The following is a 17,836-nucleotide window of genomic DNA, read 5'->3' as shown; positions in this document are numbered from 1 at the left end:
AACCACGACAGAGTAAAGTAAACCAGGCAGGAGCGCTGATTTGACTATGGACCTGAATAATCTAGTTCATTTTCATCCAGTGTATTAGGTCCCTTATTTGACGTTTCGAAAATGAACCGCTCCTGCCTGGTTTATTTTACTCTGCCGTGATACAACCAGCCGGTGAAATGAAATTTTGACACAAAATGTATGGGCCATCTGTCAAAATTTTCAGGTCATGTGGAAAAATATGTGAGAATTTCATTTCACCGACTAGTTGTACAGCTAAATTTAGGAATGATCAGGTTGATTTGTTTCTTTATTAACGGATCAAACTCGGTTTTGACATTGTAGGTGTGAACTGGTAGCACTATTAGCAAAGACACTGTATGTCAATATATGGAAAAATAAAATAGAAAGACGAGGTGACAACTCTTTTTCGATAGAAAATTGGCGCCATCGACAGTGTATCGGAAGTGCCAATCAATACATCATAAGTCTGAATTCACAGTCAATCTTTTTCATTCCGTTTGGCTTCCGGGTACAATGACAGTTGGCATTTCATACAATAGAGCACATTGTTTGAAATAACAAGTATCACGTACACGGAGGCAGAACGGAATGAAAACGAATGACTGTGATGCCACCTTAAATAAAATCACTTTGTTCGATGTGAAACGAATGACAATTCAATCCATATGAACTCACCAAAGACGACCACCAAGCTCAGGGGTTCGAATTCGAAAGCTTTCGTCAAGTTCATTGTCTCGCTTGATTATTATGCGACTACTGTCTGTGAAAGTTGAGAGTCAACGTTTTCGTTTCAGAAAGTGTGTGGCTTTGGCTTATCGTCGATAAAAAATATTACAATTTCTTGGCTTGTCGTTTCTCAACCGTGAGTGCATGTCATTTATAATACCTGAACTTATGTCAGAATTGGAGGCATTATTATAATTTGAAAATGTCTTATGTCTAACATTTTAAGAAATTTCATTTCTCTAAATTTCAAGACAAACGGAAAAGCAATAAATAACTTTATCTGAAAAGAAAACGAAACGGAAAAAAATGGAAGAAATAAAGGAATCGTCATGAAACCTTGTAAAACATGAATTTCTTTTCGTTTCGGTTTTCGAACACATTTTTTTTGCTATTTTCTTTGGTTTCGTACAATAAAACATGGCAATGATTTACATTCTTCAACTTTACCTTATTTCCATTTTCGAAAACGTTCAGACAGACACCAGGAAACGGAACTCTGTATTTTCCACCATTCCTAGGGCAATACTTTCGTGCCGATGTCCACGAAGGAATATATCGGTGTAAGGCGTCGAATTCAGTCGGAACAATATTAAGTCGAAACGTTTATGTCCATGCAGGTAAAAATTGTATTTTGTAATTCAATTTTTCATTTTAAAATTCATTTCATGTTATGTCTGTGCCAGTCGTACGAAAGTTCTATGACATTCGGGTGGAAGGCAAAGATGTTTATTTAGGAAATGTTGCATTTCTTCGGTGCTTCATACCGGAATACGTTAGAGAATACGTTAAAGTGACGTCATGGTATAGGGATGATGAAATATTGTTACCGGAGCTGGCAGATATATGTACGTTTGCTAGCGCAAAATGTTCCATATTTATTGAATCAATTTGGTAATATTAAATTTCCATCACAGCTGGAAGGTATGCTGTCACTTCCGGAGCGGGCGATTTACATATACGGACAGTCAAATCAGAGGACGGACTGAAAAAGTATTCGTGCTTAGCAACAAACACGCTGAATGGAGAAAGGAAAGTTAGCGAGTCGGTAACACTATCGGTGAAAGGTTTGTACTTACTTTACTACATGTACTTCTTAACAACTTTATTTTATATGGACATTACGGCCCGAATGTGTCGCCATTACACACGAAAACGAGACTTTTCACCTTTTATCCCGAGTTATGACAAAGTTTTTGTTTTCGCTAGGTGTGTAATAAGACACATTCAACCCTAGGGAAAACAAAAGCATGTACAATATGTTTTAATATGCTGGTGCATGTAATAAGGCTATTACATGTATAGGCAATAACCTTTACATCACTCGCATAGTAAAACGTCGTACTACACACGGGAAGTAAAGTGATATCTCGTATCACGATGAGTAAAAGTACCTCGGGCTGCCGCCCTCGGATACTTTTTCTCATCTGGATACGAGATATCACTTTACTTCCCTTGCATAGTAATGTACTATTTTTAGGCACCAGATGTGTAGTAGACCGATCTCGGGTGTGACAATACACATCGTGTGCCTTTGTCAACGAAAGTTTCAATTTTCGTCTCTGAGTTGAGAAATAGTTAAAATACTAAAACGACGTGGGAACTAAGCAATATTTCAACACTAGTTAGGGAAAGGTTGATTGTGTGTCTGAAATTGATTTTCTCTATCTAGTGTTGAAATATCACGACGTCGTCGCTCGTTTCCGACTCACGATGAAGAAATAGTATATTTCATTATGTGCAGCGAAAAGTATGCATATCATTCAGGATCAATTTTGTGATACGAGCCGAACTGACGAGTGTGTGTTTAAGCGCCAAGGTTTGAAAATTGTTATTTTGACAAGGGTAGAGTTCGCATATCCGAGCCGAAGGCGAGGGTATGCAACTACCCGTGTCAAAATAACAGTTTTCAAACCGAGGCGCTTAAACACACACAAGTGAGTTCGCGAGTGAACAAAATTGATCCTGAATGATATGCATACTTTTCGCTGCACATAATGAAAGTTATTTTTTTGCCTATCCCCCCCGGAAAGTGAGCATAACAAGTATGTTTACCCCCTTAGGACACAATTACAGATTCATTTAATTACTTGCACTTTAACCGCGTTTTGAAACGATTAATGATAAAGTCGACTCACACTTCTGCTACAATTTTGATCCCATATTGTCACATCATCAGGCTATCACCGTGATCACGCTGATGACAACTGTTCTGTTTGACATTCGGTTTAATTGTTTCGGAAAATTTGCAAAAAATGTGGAAACGGTGCAAATGTAATTTGTGGAATACAGTGAACGACATCTCAAATGTCTCACTGTCATTTTTTTCAGAGAATGTCATTGTGAATTTGCAATGACACAATAAAATTCTCAGAAAAATTTGACAGTGAGACATTTGAGATGTCGTTCACTGTAGTTTTGTTGTTTTAGTGATATTTAATACAAATTTTGCAGTGTTTAGTGTAATAGCAAGAGTGGTGAATGGTATTGGAAAATAAAGTGATGAAATAAATGACAAATTTTGTGTGTTTAACCAATATGCTCGCCATAAGAATTTTACAAGTTAAAATGGCCGACTACCATCTTCAGTTTTATTTTGATTTACTTTTTGCTTTTGTCACTATAACGTTCAATTAGATGAATAATAATTGCAAAATTTGTATTTGCATTAAAACAACAAAAACCATAACACAAATTATTTCATCTTAATTTTATTAACAATGTTTGTGTTAGCAGGTATTCATTCCATCACTTGGGAGGGAATGAACTTTCCCTCCCTAGGTAAGAAATGAACTTTCCCGAACGGACACAAACACTCAAAATATCCCTACCTGATATACATGCTTTCCGTAGGGGGTAAACATATGTGTTATGCTCACTTTCCGGGGGGGATAGGCAAAAAACATTGTTCCTAACTTATGCTAAGAGGCTTTTTTTAGCGAATTCAATTCGAGAGCTCAACTCCGGCTCGTTCGCTTAAAAGCCTCTCAGCTTGCGTTAGGAACAGTACAATTTCTGTGCCATTGTGATTGCCTTCTTATTTTGTTTTAAGTTTAAAATTTGAGTTCAAGTGTAAATTAACCATCAATTTTAAAGACCAATCGAAAATGAATGTTTTCCAATTGAATGAGCGATGCATATCTCACATATTCCACCCATAATGATCGATAAAAGTGGGATTGTTGCATTTTCCGCTATACTCGAAATATTTGGAGCACTCACAAAACAACATGTTTCCGTTTTGTAGTAGCAAATATTTATTCATTTTGCAATTAAAGTCAAATAAATTTTTAATCAACTAACCGTACCGTTTCGGAAAACCACATGCCATTATTCGATTGAAACCCAATTTTGATTGCAGATATGTCGACGAATATGGCACCACGAACTAATCAAAAACCAGTCATCGATATGTTTGTCGACCGAGGAAATGACATTCACTTGCCGTGTAATATTCAAGGAAATCCATTACCAGTATTTACGTAAGTCTTGTTTTCGATTCTGATTTATGCAAGGACATTATGTCTTTTACGTTTTAATTTGCACGGATTCACATTTATTGGTGGGTGGATGTGCTCCTTTAAAATACTCGGTTCGAAGCAAATTTTGCATGCTTCAAACCGACGCCCTCGTCTTTATACCATTAATAATATCAATTATGTCGGTTGTATATCAAACATTCCACACGATTTCTATATCTTAAGATTAATTTCATTTAATCAAATAGGTGGTTTCGAGTATCTGATTCAAATGCTTTGTATCCGGTTCCATCCTCTCAGCGCATTATACCATCGCAGACGCTGTTGCTGATAAAAAATGCTGACGAAAGGGATACCGGAAAATGGGTGAGTTTGTTTCGTTTCGTTTAATCTTTTTTTTCTTCTTTCTCGTCATGTTAATCCATTTCGTGTGTGTGTAACGTCTGTTCGGTATGGTCTTCATTTATCTTTCTTTGTGTGTTCGGTAATCTTCCAACGGATGTAAATAATCTCTGTCCAGGAATATCTGCAAACGATTTAGCAATATTGTAAGAATCGACTAGCTCATTAGTCAATTCGATGAGAGTGAAAGGGTGGTTGTAATCTTGTGATGTGGGACAGTAGAGAAGAATGGTGTAGTCTTGCAGATTTCCGATTATATTTAATGTATTTTCCGTGCATTAGAAATTCCCTTCCGGCTACCAAAGCAGACAATATTTTTGTAAAAAAATTTACTGCCTGCCTCATCCGAAAGTTGAACATTACATAGCAATATGCCCCCTTCGAAAATGGTCGATTACATGAAGGTTCGTTTTTCGTGAATTTTGATGTGAAATTTAACTTTTCGCATGTTGTAGACAGTTACTGATAAGCCAATAAGGCTAGAGCTCTTCAATGACTCAAAAATGAAAAACCAAATTTTTTTCCCTATTGGGTAATGTAATCGATTCCGAACCGCGGCATTAAGAGTATTTATTTATATTTATATTTCATCGAGGCTGACAGGGTAAGGAGTACGAGAACACATTGAACCCCCTGAAAGTTTATTGTCATGCAAAAGTCGACCATTACATCGCAGTTTGTCAACCGGCGAAAATGGTCCATTATTATGAAGAATATTTTCGGTTCATTCATTCCTTTATGACAGTTCAACTTTTTGCACATTTGATGCTGTCACGAAATTCATTAATTCGGAAACAAGTTTGTGACGCAAGCAAAATTGTTACCTCATGTAATGAATTACTTTCATTGTATCCAATGTCATCTATTTTTTTCCAAGCATTAACGTACTAGAGGCTTGCGACAATGAAAATGTAGTGTGTTCCACGACCAAGTATACAACCACGACAGAGTAAAGTTAACCAGGCAGGAGCGCTAATTTGACTATGGACCTGAATAATCTAGTAGCCCTACATTTTTTGTGATTTTTTTTTCTTCAATTTATGTCAGTGTTCATTTGAGTTCATTTTCATCCAGTGTATTAGGTCCCTTATTTGACGTTTCGAAAATGAACCGCTCCTGCCCGGTTTACTTTACTCTGCCGTGAAATGCCGGTGAAATGAAATTTTGACACAAAATGTATGGGCCATCTGTCAAAATTTTCAGGTCGTGTGGAAAAATGTGTGAGAATTTCATTTCTGTACAACTCAGCTGAATTTAGGAATGATCAGGTTGATTTGTTTCTTGATTGACGGATCAAGCTCGGTTTTGACATTGTAGGTATGAACTGGCAGCACTATTAGCAAAGACACTGTATGTCAATATATGGAAAAATAAAATAGAAAGACGAGGTGACCACTCTTTTTCGATAGAAAATTGGCGCCATCGACACTGTATCTGAAGTGCCAATCAATACATCATAAGTCTGAATTCACAGTCATCCTTTTTCATTCCGTTTGGCTTCCGGGTACAATGATAGTTGTTGGCTGAAAGTCCGTACCTACGTAACAAACGCATACTAATCGACCAAATCTTAGTCTATTATGTACCGCAGTCGATATGGCATTTAGTTCCCACTATACTATGCCACGTTTTAATTTTCCCTTTTGTCAAACAATTCAATTTTAACTTAACATTTTTTCCGTTCTTCACCCCCACCATAACAACAAAACAACTGTAACACAATAGGTGTGCAAAGCATCAAATCAATTTGGCGATCAGCGCATTGAGATACGCTTGCATGTCAACTCTTTTCTCTCCGTTCACATCCATCCCCAAGTTCAAATTGTAAACTCCGGCGGCACAGCTATATTCAATTGTTCCATAACCGGAACTTCAATTGAAAATGTGGAATGGTTTCATGATGGCACAATGATTATGACAGATAATGCTTTACACGACAACAAGTAAGTATTATGAAACTTCGTCCGCTCTTTGATAGGAAAAAGCTTTTATGTTTTGGAAAACCCTTTTTCGGTCCGTAATGTCGCTTCGAGTTTGATATTAAGTGTACATTATCTAGATGATAGATGGATGTATGGTGGCAGGCATTGAGGGAAGTTACTTTAAATTTATTTGCGATATAATACGTATCGTAGACATTCCACTCGGAATGAATGAAAGTTAGATGAATGAAGGAGTCTCGATGGAAGAACCATTTTATCCCGATAAATAATATTCCATTAAAATGTATTAAAGAACGTTGGCGCCTAGATTCGTACACATACACTCAGACGTGTGCGTTCGGGGACAAATTTCGTGTGGGCGCAAAAAAATGCATTTCGACGTTTGGTTAGGAATGTGAAACTTAAATATGTTAAATGTGAAGGCTAGACCAGTTGAGACTAACGAAATCAAAACAAAAATTTATTTCATGCCACGGGACAAAATCGCAGAATTTTTCTCGTAATTTGGTCCCTTTACATGAAAAGTGAGAGACTTATGTGAGAGAATTTTCATTGCATTGCATATTTTCCTCGGCCTTATCTTTCGGGACAAATGATTCTACGGCTGTCAGAAGTTTAGTCTCTTTAAACGAAAACCAATAATTGTAACGTACCACGACCTATGATTCGGTTGTATCGGTAAACCAATGACCGGACCAAATTTATGCACGGCCCAAACCAAGCCAACTTATTGTAATGAACCACCAAAGCGACTACTGATTGGAGATTTACGTAATTTCTCGATGAACGATCAATGAACGTGAACAAGAAAAGGTTCACTGGAGAGTTTCTCACCCCAACACGCAGCAGTGCTAGTCAAGTCCTTTCTAATTACTTCACACGTACTTCACATACTACTGCTGAAACTGTGTCTAGTGTTTTGTGCGCATGTCAAACAAATTGAAGTACAAGATTTTACTTGCAGCACCATACGAAAATGTCGCTAGCGGCCGTTGACACTTCCGATAATTTTCATTTTCGCAGGGCTTCGCAAGTAAAATACGTAATTGTTTGGAGATTGTTATTTTGCCACGAGGGATTATACCGGGCCCTTTTTTCTCACCAACCGCTTATTTTAAGCTACCTGGCATAATATTGCATAATATTATAATATTTTGAAGAAAAAAAAACGACAAGGCTATCAAAAACGAGGCTACTCACGTACGATCAGACACATTCCACTCACGAATCAAATGAAAGGCAATAAAAGTGAATGGACGAAATTGAAAAAGATTCTTGGAAGCGTCGACAGCAGTCTCTGGATGAATACACTGTTCATATCAGCCAGTATCATCATCCGAAAGAGAAGGGAACCCCAATCGGGACAAGAATGAACTAGTAAGCTTCACAGATCTGACAACTGAGCGGAACTTGTTCCTCGATACATCATCAACGTAAAACTGTGAGAAAAAGTTGAAAATCCTAAGCATCCTATTAACGGGTTCGTGCTGTCCATAGTCGGTCCGATGGAATGGAATAAAGAAAAACTCATTATTCCTAAGCGGACGTACAGAGATCTTCAACTGAACGCTCGTCCACAACGCAGGGGCATCAAGACGACGGCGCAATAGAACAAAAATGAACACCGCGGACAGACTGATCCTCCACATCGATCTAAGTAAGGAGGCAGACGATGATCAGCATCTCTCCGCACAGACCTCCTTAACGCATAAATCAGAAACTTCTTTTGGATTGACTCAATCATGTTCACATACGTCAGTTCATGAGAATCCCAAACAACAGAGGCATATTCGAAGTGAGAGCGCACATGAGCAAAATACACACTCTTCAGAGCTCGAACGTCAGTGAACTGCCTGCAGATTCTCTTCATGAATCCTAGCATGGAGTAAGCCTGAGAGGTAATGAAGTCAATGTGACGATTAAACGTCAACTTGTCATCCAACCAAACCCCGAGATCAAGCACCTCTGTAACTCGAGACAAAGTTATCCCATTCACAGAATATTGAAAGTGCATCGGATCACGGACCCTTTAAAAAGACATCACTTTACACTTGCCTACGTTCAGGTCCAAGCGATTCAGTTTACACCAACGAGACAGAGCATCAAGATCAGATTGAAGACGGATAGCATCGGAAAGCGATTTAACTGTGGACAGCAATTTAAGGTCGTCAGCTTACAAAAAATTTTACGGACTTGAAGAGCTTCGTAACATCATCCATAAAAAGTACAAAGAGCAGTGGACCCAAGTGGCTACCTTGAGGCACTCCAGATTTAACCTCGATTCCAGCTAATCCAAGAGCGCAGACTCAACACCGATACTCCTAAGCTTGTTCAACAAACTGTCAAACTGTCAAAGGCCTTCTGAAAGTCGGTGTAAATAACCTTAAGCTGACCAGACCACCCGATTCAATGATTCTACTATTCTACTACGATTCTACTCGGCAAAATAAAAATCTTCAAACACAGATCTAATGTACTATGAAATCAACAGATTAAAAAATAGTTTGATCGATGGAAGTAATGGACCCGATAATAACACTGGTCATATGCTTGCCATCTGTAACAGGCGAAGAGACTACATTTCTGACAGCTGCACTACGATTAATAGAAAATCTGTGTTAACCCTTCTCGAGTACCAGCTGAGTTGAGCGGTTAAAGAGCGGCCGGCGCTCACGTCTGTACATAACGATAGACTACCTCTCTATACACATGACAAACAAAATCGAATTTTTCAACCAATTTTCCTTAACAAATAATTTCTTTTAACATTTCATTCGACCCGAAAAGTTTCGATGGATAGAGAAGACGAAGATAAAAAAAAACGTAGCCAATAATTTATTGACTTTTCGACATGTTTTATCACATAGTGTTGTGTGTAGAGCTTATTATGTGTTGTTGTTGTTGCTGTGTAGATATGTGTGTTAACCAGACAATTAATCAAATCAATTTTATTTTCATCTATCCACCCAATAAATGTGTAGAATTAAATTGCTGACACCAGTTTCTTTGGCCGTAAATAATGTGGGTCGAAACGACAAAGGAATTTACCAATGTTCGGTGACCAATAAAAGAAATAGCGCACAAGCGATGGCTGAACTAAAACTAGGAGGTAATCATTTTTTTTTCTTCTTCTACATTTCTTCTTCTTCTTTTTTTATTACGAGATGTTTATAGACAATTTTATTTAATTACATTACCTATTCCATTGAGAATTTATTATGTATACGAAAAGTATCTTAAATAAGTATATGTAGAGAGCGAGAGAAAAAGACTTTAAGACTGATGCATAAATAATTCTGAATTGATATTATACAACGCTTTTCGTCCGTTCTTATACAAAGTAAACTTGAGTAATAAATGTACATGTAGGTATATATATACGTACTCACCGAAAATGGAAATTTTCTGAATTCATGATTAATTTAGGTAAATGGAAATAAGCACATACCCTTTTGGGATTTGTGAATAATGTTTCTAATATTTTAATAGCAAAAAAGGATATTTATTTGTCAAGAGAGTCAGTTAATTTGGTAGAATATACACACTCTTTTGAATTAATTTTATTTTGAAAATAAAAATTTAGGGCGATGGAAGTAACACAGAGCGTCGTCGGAGATTAGATGAATTTATGTTAAACATTCTTTTTTACATCGGGTTTCATACTTTATGATTCGTATCTGCAGTGGAAATTCGGGTAAATTGGTGAACAATGAAATTACGATGTATTAAGCGAGCCATCAGAACAGTCGGAGCGTTTGCTGCGACTGAGCCCCGTACAAACCAGTATATCTATTGCGTACGTGACCCTAGTGCGTCTGTCACCCTACTTTGACCGTAAGCCTATGCGCCGGTTAAAGTAGTTAAAGTAAAATTATTATGGAATGTGTACATCTTAGAAATTGCGCATAGCGCAATTACGAAGCCCCGTACGACGTTCCTTTCAAATAAAACAAAAATTTCAAATAGCCCTAAAATTTTAATTTATTGAGTATAAATACACATAGGGCCTAGTAGCGGCCTTAGTCCGCATTCTATTCGGCCTTTGATTACCTTCCAAATGAAACAAAAATTACGAAAAACGGATGAAATTTGCTCGAGTTATATGTAAAATACACATAGGGCCCTAGTAGCGGCCTTAGTCCAAGGACCCAAATTTAATTTTTTTTCAACCACATTCTATTCGGTGTTCGATTATCTTTCAAATGAAACAAAAATTACGCATAGGGCCCTAGTAGCGGCCTTAGTCCGAGGACCCAATTTTTTTTTTTCAACAACATTCTATTCGGCCTTTGATTACCTTCCAAATGACACAAAAATTACGAAAAACGAATGAAATTTACTCGAGTTCAATGTAAAATACACATAGGGCCCTAGTAGCTTTTCACTTCTAAGGCCCTAACTGACGGTCCACTCGCCCGATTTTAAAAAACTTTTTTTTCCTGGATTGGTATTGACAATACCTATCATTTACATTTCCATCGTTTATTTTGCCATAAATATCACCAAAAGACCTTAAATCACTTAGGTGGCCCTAACTCACGAAGGGCCGACCCGAATATGCCTATCTTCGAACTTAGCCTCACTATTTTGACTATCTTTCAGGGGAAAAAAAATTTTGAAATCGGATTTGATTTACTCAAGATATCGACGTGACAGACAGACGGACAGACGGACCAAATTTTTATTGCGGATTCGTCATATATGAACATAGGCAAACACTTTGCCCTTACCGTCTGCTTCGAATTCCATCAATTACACACGGCATCGTAATCCTATAAGCCCCTTCGTACTTCGTACGGGGCTAAAAACATAGCTAACGCCGACCTGTACGAAACACCTATTCGTATCAAAAGCCTTTAGTGCGAAACTCTTTATTTCTCTTACTTCATTCTCTTCTCTACTGAAAAGCTATTCGCCCATTAAAATCACTTACATTATCTTTCTTTGCCTTGTTAGCATATACAAATAAATTGCCGGAGGCAATATAGACAGCCCCGTACGAAGTCAACTTTCATAAATTCCTATTTAAACAGCTATATACCGCTATATTTACCTATATTTCACTATAAATGAACATTTCACAGAGGAATATGCTATTATATAGCTCTACATGACTGTATATAGCTAAATATAGGTGAATATAGATATATATAGATGTCCATATATGGAATGCCTGAAACACACCACACACATAACCAATTACTTCTATGTTAACAAAAACTCTCTAAGTACCATTTTCCCCAAGATACACCACTTTTAATAAAATCCAATATGGCCGCCGGCAGCCATTTTGTTAGGAGACCGGAAATTTTACCGACGCTTTACATTCGTTAATACCTTTCAAACAAAAAAAAAATCATGAAATTCAGTCAAAATTTACTCGAGATATTGACAAAATACTCCACGTTCACTGTACGTTCACTGTCTCACTCCAAGAGACCTAGCTCACGCTCCGGCGAACATAATTTCATAACCTGTTTTTTTTCCTAATTGGTACGGTCAATACCTATTTAAATACCTAGACCAGTCGTTTTTCGGTTGAAAACTTCAACTGTACATATCTCAGTGTGGATGAATTTTAAACACAACCCTATTTGCCCCGGAAGTACATGCAATTACCTTTCTAATGACACCCCACACGACCCTGTACGGCTCGTGTAACTGGTAAAATTTTTGTAAGAAAAGTGCCGGTTTTCGGTTTTTGATGATCTCTTACCAGCCACAAAAGCTTCGAAGAATTTTTTTGAAAGTGGTTTTGGGTTCTGGGGTCGAATACCTTAAAAAATTCAAATAGAAAATGCGTCCGATTTCGGCCTTCTGTTTTTAAGAAGAATCCCTCTTTTACCACTTCGACATCCTGATCATCAAGCGAAATAAGGCCGGCAAGTGACTGATCACAAGCTTGGAAATGCAGGGGTGCTCAAATGTTGGAACTTTAAAAATATTTAGAATTTTTTTAAAAACAAAATATTATCTACTATATTTGGCAGTTTTCCCTTCAGCTGTCAACACTATCAGCTGGTAGTGTCTTGGTCCCAAACATTTTTAAAATGTTTTTTGACCGTGATGCCAAGATGCCCGAATAAACAAAACTGTGGTTCAACGTGTCTCCCAAATTGTTCTGTATTAGGCCAAAAATTGGCCACCATGGCATCTCAATGAAAAATCGTTCTAAAAATGTCTCAGGTTTTCGATTTTTGCATTTCACAAAACTTAACAAATTTTCTCGAGTATTAGTTCTCGGACCGTACTGGAACGCGTTGCGCGATTCTATCCGAGTGATTACGCTTCCAAACGTTATAAGCTTTTAATCATATATCACATCCACTTCGTATTCCATTACAATCAATGGCTTATCCGGAAGATTTTTCAATGTTTCCTAAGCTGCTTGGATATTGCTTAAAGAAAATTAAAGAAAACCAAAAGAGCTAAGAAAACTTTATCATGAAACCAGTTTCTTTTCATGAAAATGGACAATACAATTCTACAAACTTCAATGTAGTTATTTTATGCCACAAATAGGTTTAACATCAATGGAATCTCTTTACTTTTACTAGCTACAAATCCTTGCATTTAAATTTCAAAATTAGGTTAAGATTATCTCATATCAAAATAACTTGGTAAGATGGTAAGATTGCGGCTGTTCCAAAGTTATTGCAGTTAGTTTCCTTATAATGCCCTTTCCCATGCAATATTACTAAAACTTCGACTGTCAAACTAAAGTCTACTGATAACTTTCCGAAATTTCTAAGTTATTTCGCATTTGCAACATGTTCGTGCATAGTGTTCGTGACGCAAGTTCAATTACAAGAAAAAAAGGATTTTTTTTGTCGTAGACCATAAAAACCATATTCACAGAAAACGTTGACAATTTCCAATGATATCAGACCAAAACCTCTTGAAAGAGGAAGGGTGACGCAAGTCCTTTACGTACAAAATTATTGATATCAGAAAGGGTGACTCTAAAGGCTCCAATACGCAAAAATTTAACTTTAACACCAAAATTAAATATTAAAAAAATTGCGTCACAAATGGCAGATGATTTCGGTTCTATTTCTGAAGTAATTCTACTTTCGACTACAGGAAAATCCAACTACCCAACAATTTTCATATTTGCCACTGTTTTCTGCTTCTAAAACCAAAGACTTTGCCGAAAACACCAATTCTCCATCTGCCATACATTTCGGAAAAACTCTAAAAACATAAAATTAAAACACTTTTCCAGTTTTGGTCATTTCGCCCATATTCTACTCCCAAAACTCTTCGCCCATAGTTCCTAAGATAAATCTAAAAACTGATAGTGACCAAATTTTTGCACGAACGGCCATATTCTACTCCAAAACTGAAAGTAAAAAACATTCCAATTTCATCTCCAAACAGCCTTCATGACATAACATATCGAGAAACACATACAAATACTTACACAAACACATAAAACATCATTTCACATGTTAATATATGGGGCTTGTATGGGAACTTCCTAAACAAGATCATGTCGACCCAATTTTTTTTTTTGCTAAAAGTCTTCGAATCATGCTCAGAAACTACTCCCAAAATTTCAGCAAAATCATAGGCGCCGTTCTCGAGATAGATTCCACAAGCAAGCAAGCAAACAAGCAAGCAAAGGTTGGTAAAATTCATCATTTCAGAATGGGTCAAATCTGACCTTTCCCATTGAAAAATCTAGATTTTGAAATGCAATATCTCGGCCAATTTTGAACCTTATTAGACGTGCGACAGCTCGTTGAACTCGTATTGACGCCCAGAATACGATTATTATACTTAAGGAGTCGTGGGAGCCAAGGGGGAAAAGTCAAAAACTTTTTTTTAATTTTTTGTAGTGTGGACTTGCGTCACGCCTGCTTACTAACGAGCATGCATGATTTAGCTCCAAATGGCTCGCATGGTAAAATCGGTGGTCATCAACTTTAAAAAACCTCAAATCACATAAAAATGGTTCGATTTCTGACTTTATTTCATTATTCGCCCATGCGTCCGAGTTTCCAATCAGGGACTTTTCTCCTAAACACTTCATTAGTTTTTTTTTAAACCAACTGGCAGTGATTCTATAACATTCTATAAGAAATCTCATTGAAGTTACCATATAAGAACAAGTTTATGTGAGTGTTAACAATTTTTTAGCAGTAGCTTCCTCAACATTATGCCACTGGTGACACACTTTTTTGTCTGTTAAAATGTCCTTTCTTTTCCTTTTTTTATATCGATATCACTTGCTTAAGAAGTAACACAAAGGGACTTGCGTCACATTTTACTCTGTCAAGGGTTTTTGACTGATTGTACAATAACTATGAAAAATGAAAGCACAATGCAATGCATAGGTCGATACTAAATGACAAATGGTATTCCGTTTGATAACTGATAAATGGACTCCACATATAAATTTACTTCTCAATCGCTTCATTTTTGTGGCCGAAAAAATGGTTACAGCATAATAATAACCTGTTGCATTTAATTGACTTACGAAAAGGGAATTAACTTTACTTTGTCGAAACACAACACCATTACAATTTCCATAAAATTATTTTGTGTTACGCCTTACCCATTATTGCAATATATTATATTGAAAAATAAAAGTCTTAAAAATGTTCCGAAAACTTTTCCATTTATAAACTCGGTTCTATCAGGGTTTTTTTTTTAAGAAAATAATAAATACACAACAACAAATATAGGGGAAAACCATCTACAATTTTTATTTTCATTTTACTTAACAAACTTGGCAAACTTGACGTAGACACACAAGTCATATAATACCTTGAGACTATTATATGTTCATTCGCTGTTGGCAAAAAGACTAAGAATATGTACACACGGGTCTTATAACTTCATAAATTTACTGTCGAAAATATGGTTATTGTCTGAATAACGTAACGCTTTGGGTATAACAATGTTATAACGAAAATGTATGGAAAATATGGTTCACATGGTTATTGTTTTTCCATTAAATAGAAAAAGAAATAACAAAAAAACAATTTTCTTATTGGATTAGGTTATCCTTTTTTCCATTTTTTATTTGTACCTCATTCGATGACTATGTATGGAGAGACGCCCGTATGCTGTTTGTGTATTATATGGGTGTACAAAATACAAACACGTAAAATGTTGATGTGGAAATACAAGTCTTTCTAACAAACAAACAAACAAACAAATTTTGAAGGGATATTCTGATATTCACTTCGATTATCAGTGGAAATCAATTTTGTTTTCATAGTAACGTACAATTTTGTGATCAATAAAATTTTGAAAATTCTCAAGTGATATGCTACGGTCGCTATGATCTCCATTGTTCTTTTTCCGAAGGATATCCGATTTTTAAATCGGAAGAATTCGGTTAATTGGGATGTCCTCGCTACTCAGTCCTTCTATAAAATTATCTGAGTAACACCTGTAGCTCAGTTTTCTTTATTTTTATGCCTTAGAAAGTCAGTACCGATCCACTAAATAATAGTAAATCAATTTGTGCGTGCGATAGTGACTATTGACAAAATGTTGTATTGCTTTGACTTGACCAAAATGGTTGAAAAAATTTATTTTATTCAACGAAGGGTTTCGTTCGGTCTTCGTTGAATAAAAGAAATTTTTTCAACAATTTTGGTCAAGTCAAAGCAACACAACATTTTGTCAATATTGAATTACTTACCAAGCAATACAACAATTTATCAAATAATAGTGACTAGTGAATTCGGGAACCATCCCTGGTGTTTAGTGATCGTAGGACTAAACAAAATCCAGTAATAATTGAAACTGTATACAGTCAATGGTTTTGAGACCATTAATCTGACGGAAATTCTCTATTTGATGTTTGATGTTCATAAAGCAAATCACACCAAAATCGACGTTTTTTAGATTACGATTTTTACAATTCTTTTTACATGTTAAATGCGTCGAAAACCGTACTTTTCATGTTTCAAGCACTTCCTTCCACGCTTTTAGCATGTAGAATCCATTACATAAGGGATAAAAATGGCTTCCAGCCGCCATCTCGGATCTTAGTAAAAATGAAATAGTATCTCAGTGAAAATAATACTTAGTTGCTGTCAAGAGGAAAGTGTTATGTGGACACAACCAATTTATAGACAAATATTTTAAACTATATTCAGTTATATTGACATATTTACTGACATATTCCGCTGTATAATGACATATTAAGCTATATATTGACATATATACTGACATATTGCGCTATACAATGATATATTGCGTTATATAATGAAATATTGCGTTTTATAATGACATATTGAGCTGTATAATGACATATTAAGCTATATTTTGACATATATACTGACATATTGCGCTATACAATGATATATTGCGTTATAAAATGACATATTGAGCTATATAATGACATATTGAGCTATATAATGACATATTGAGCTATATAATGATATATTGCGCTATATTAAGCTATATACTGTCATATTAAGCTATATATTGACATATATACTGACATATTGCGCTATAAAATGATATATTGCGTTATAAAATGACATATTGAGCTATATAATGACATATTGAGCTATATAATGATATATTGTGCTGTATAATGACATATTAAGCTATATACTGTCATATTAAGCTATATATTGACATATATACTGACATATTGCGCTATACAATGATATATTGCGTTATATAATGAGATATTGCCTTATATAATGAAATATTGCGTTTTATAATGACATATTGAGCTATATAATGATATATTAAGCTATATACTGGCATATTAAGCTATATATTGACATATATACTGACATATTGCGTTATACAATGATATATTGCGCTATATAATGATATATTGCGCTATATAATGATATATTGAGCTATATAATGATATATTGAGCTATATAATGATATATTGAGCTATATAATGATATATTGAGCTATATAATGACATATTGCGCTATATAATGATATATTGCGTTATATAATGACATATTGAGCTATATAATGAAATATTAAGCTTTATAAAGTAATGAAATATCCAATGATAGTTTTATATAGCTAAATATGGCCGTGGATGGCTGTTAAGGCCAGATTAAAGCGCATGTAACATTGCGATAGTAAACCGCTTTAGCCTAGAATTTTTTGTAGATTTTTTTTTTATCTGGCTTCGTACGGGTCTATCAACGTTAATACATTGAAACAATTTACATGACTTTAATGGATAACTGGCTATATTGTGTACGGGTCCCTGATGTTTTTACTTGATGTCACTGTATACGGTTCTTGTTGCACCACAGTGACACTCTTCAGATCTAA

The 17,836-nt window shown here is 35.8% G+C and overlaps 1 protein-coding gene across 1 annotated transcript in view; it reads left to right on the top strand.

Annotated features, from left to right (window-relative positions):
- The window catches only part of LOC119067733 (Down syndrome cell adhesion molecule-like protein Dscam2), a 104,210-nt gene that overhangs the window by 46,009 nt on the left and 40,365 nt on the right, over positions 1–17,836 (top strand). Inside the window, exons 5-11 of the mRNA XM_037170845.1 lie at positions 1,213–1,355; positions 1,422–1,583; positions 1,653–1,802; positions 4,097–4,217; positions 4,463–4,580; positions 6,342–6,559; positions 9,541–9,668. Of these exons, the coding sequence (XP_037026740.1) occupies positions 1,213–1,355; positions 1,422–1,583; positions 1,653–1,802; positions 4,097–4,217; positions 4,463–4,580; positions 6,342–6,559; positions 9,541–9,668 (1,040 nt within the window). The remainder of the gene's footprint in view (positions 1–1,212; positions 1,356–1,421; positions 1,584–1,652; positions 1,803–4,096; positions 4,218–4,462; positions 4,581–6,341; positions 6,560–9,540; positions 9,669–17,836) is intronic.

The sequence above is a fragment of the Bradysia coprophila genome, assembly GCF_014529535.1.
Source record: "Bradysia coprophila strain Holo2 chromosome X unlocalized genomic scaffold, BU_Bcop_v1 contig_128, whole genome shotgun sequence".
Lineage (NCBI taxonomy): Eukaryota > Metazoa > Arthropoda > Insecta > Diptera > Sciaridae > Bradysia > Bradysia coprophila.
This window is presented reverse-complemented; position numbering and strand designations above follow the sequence as displayed.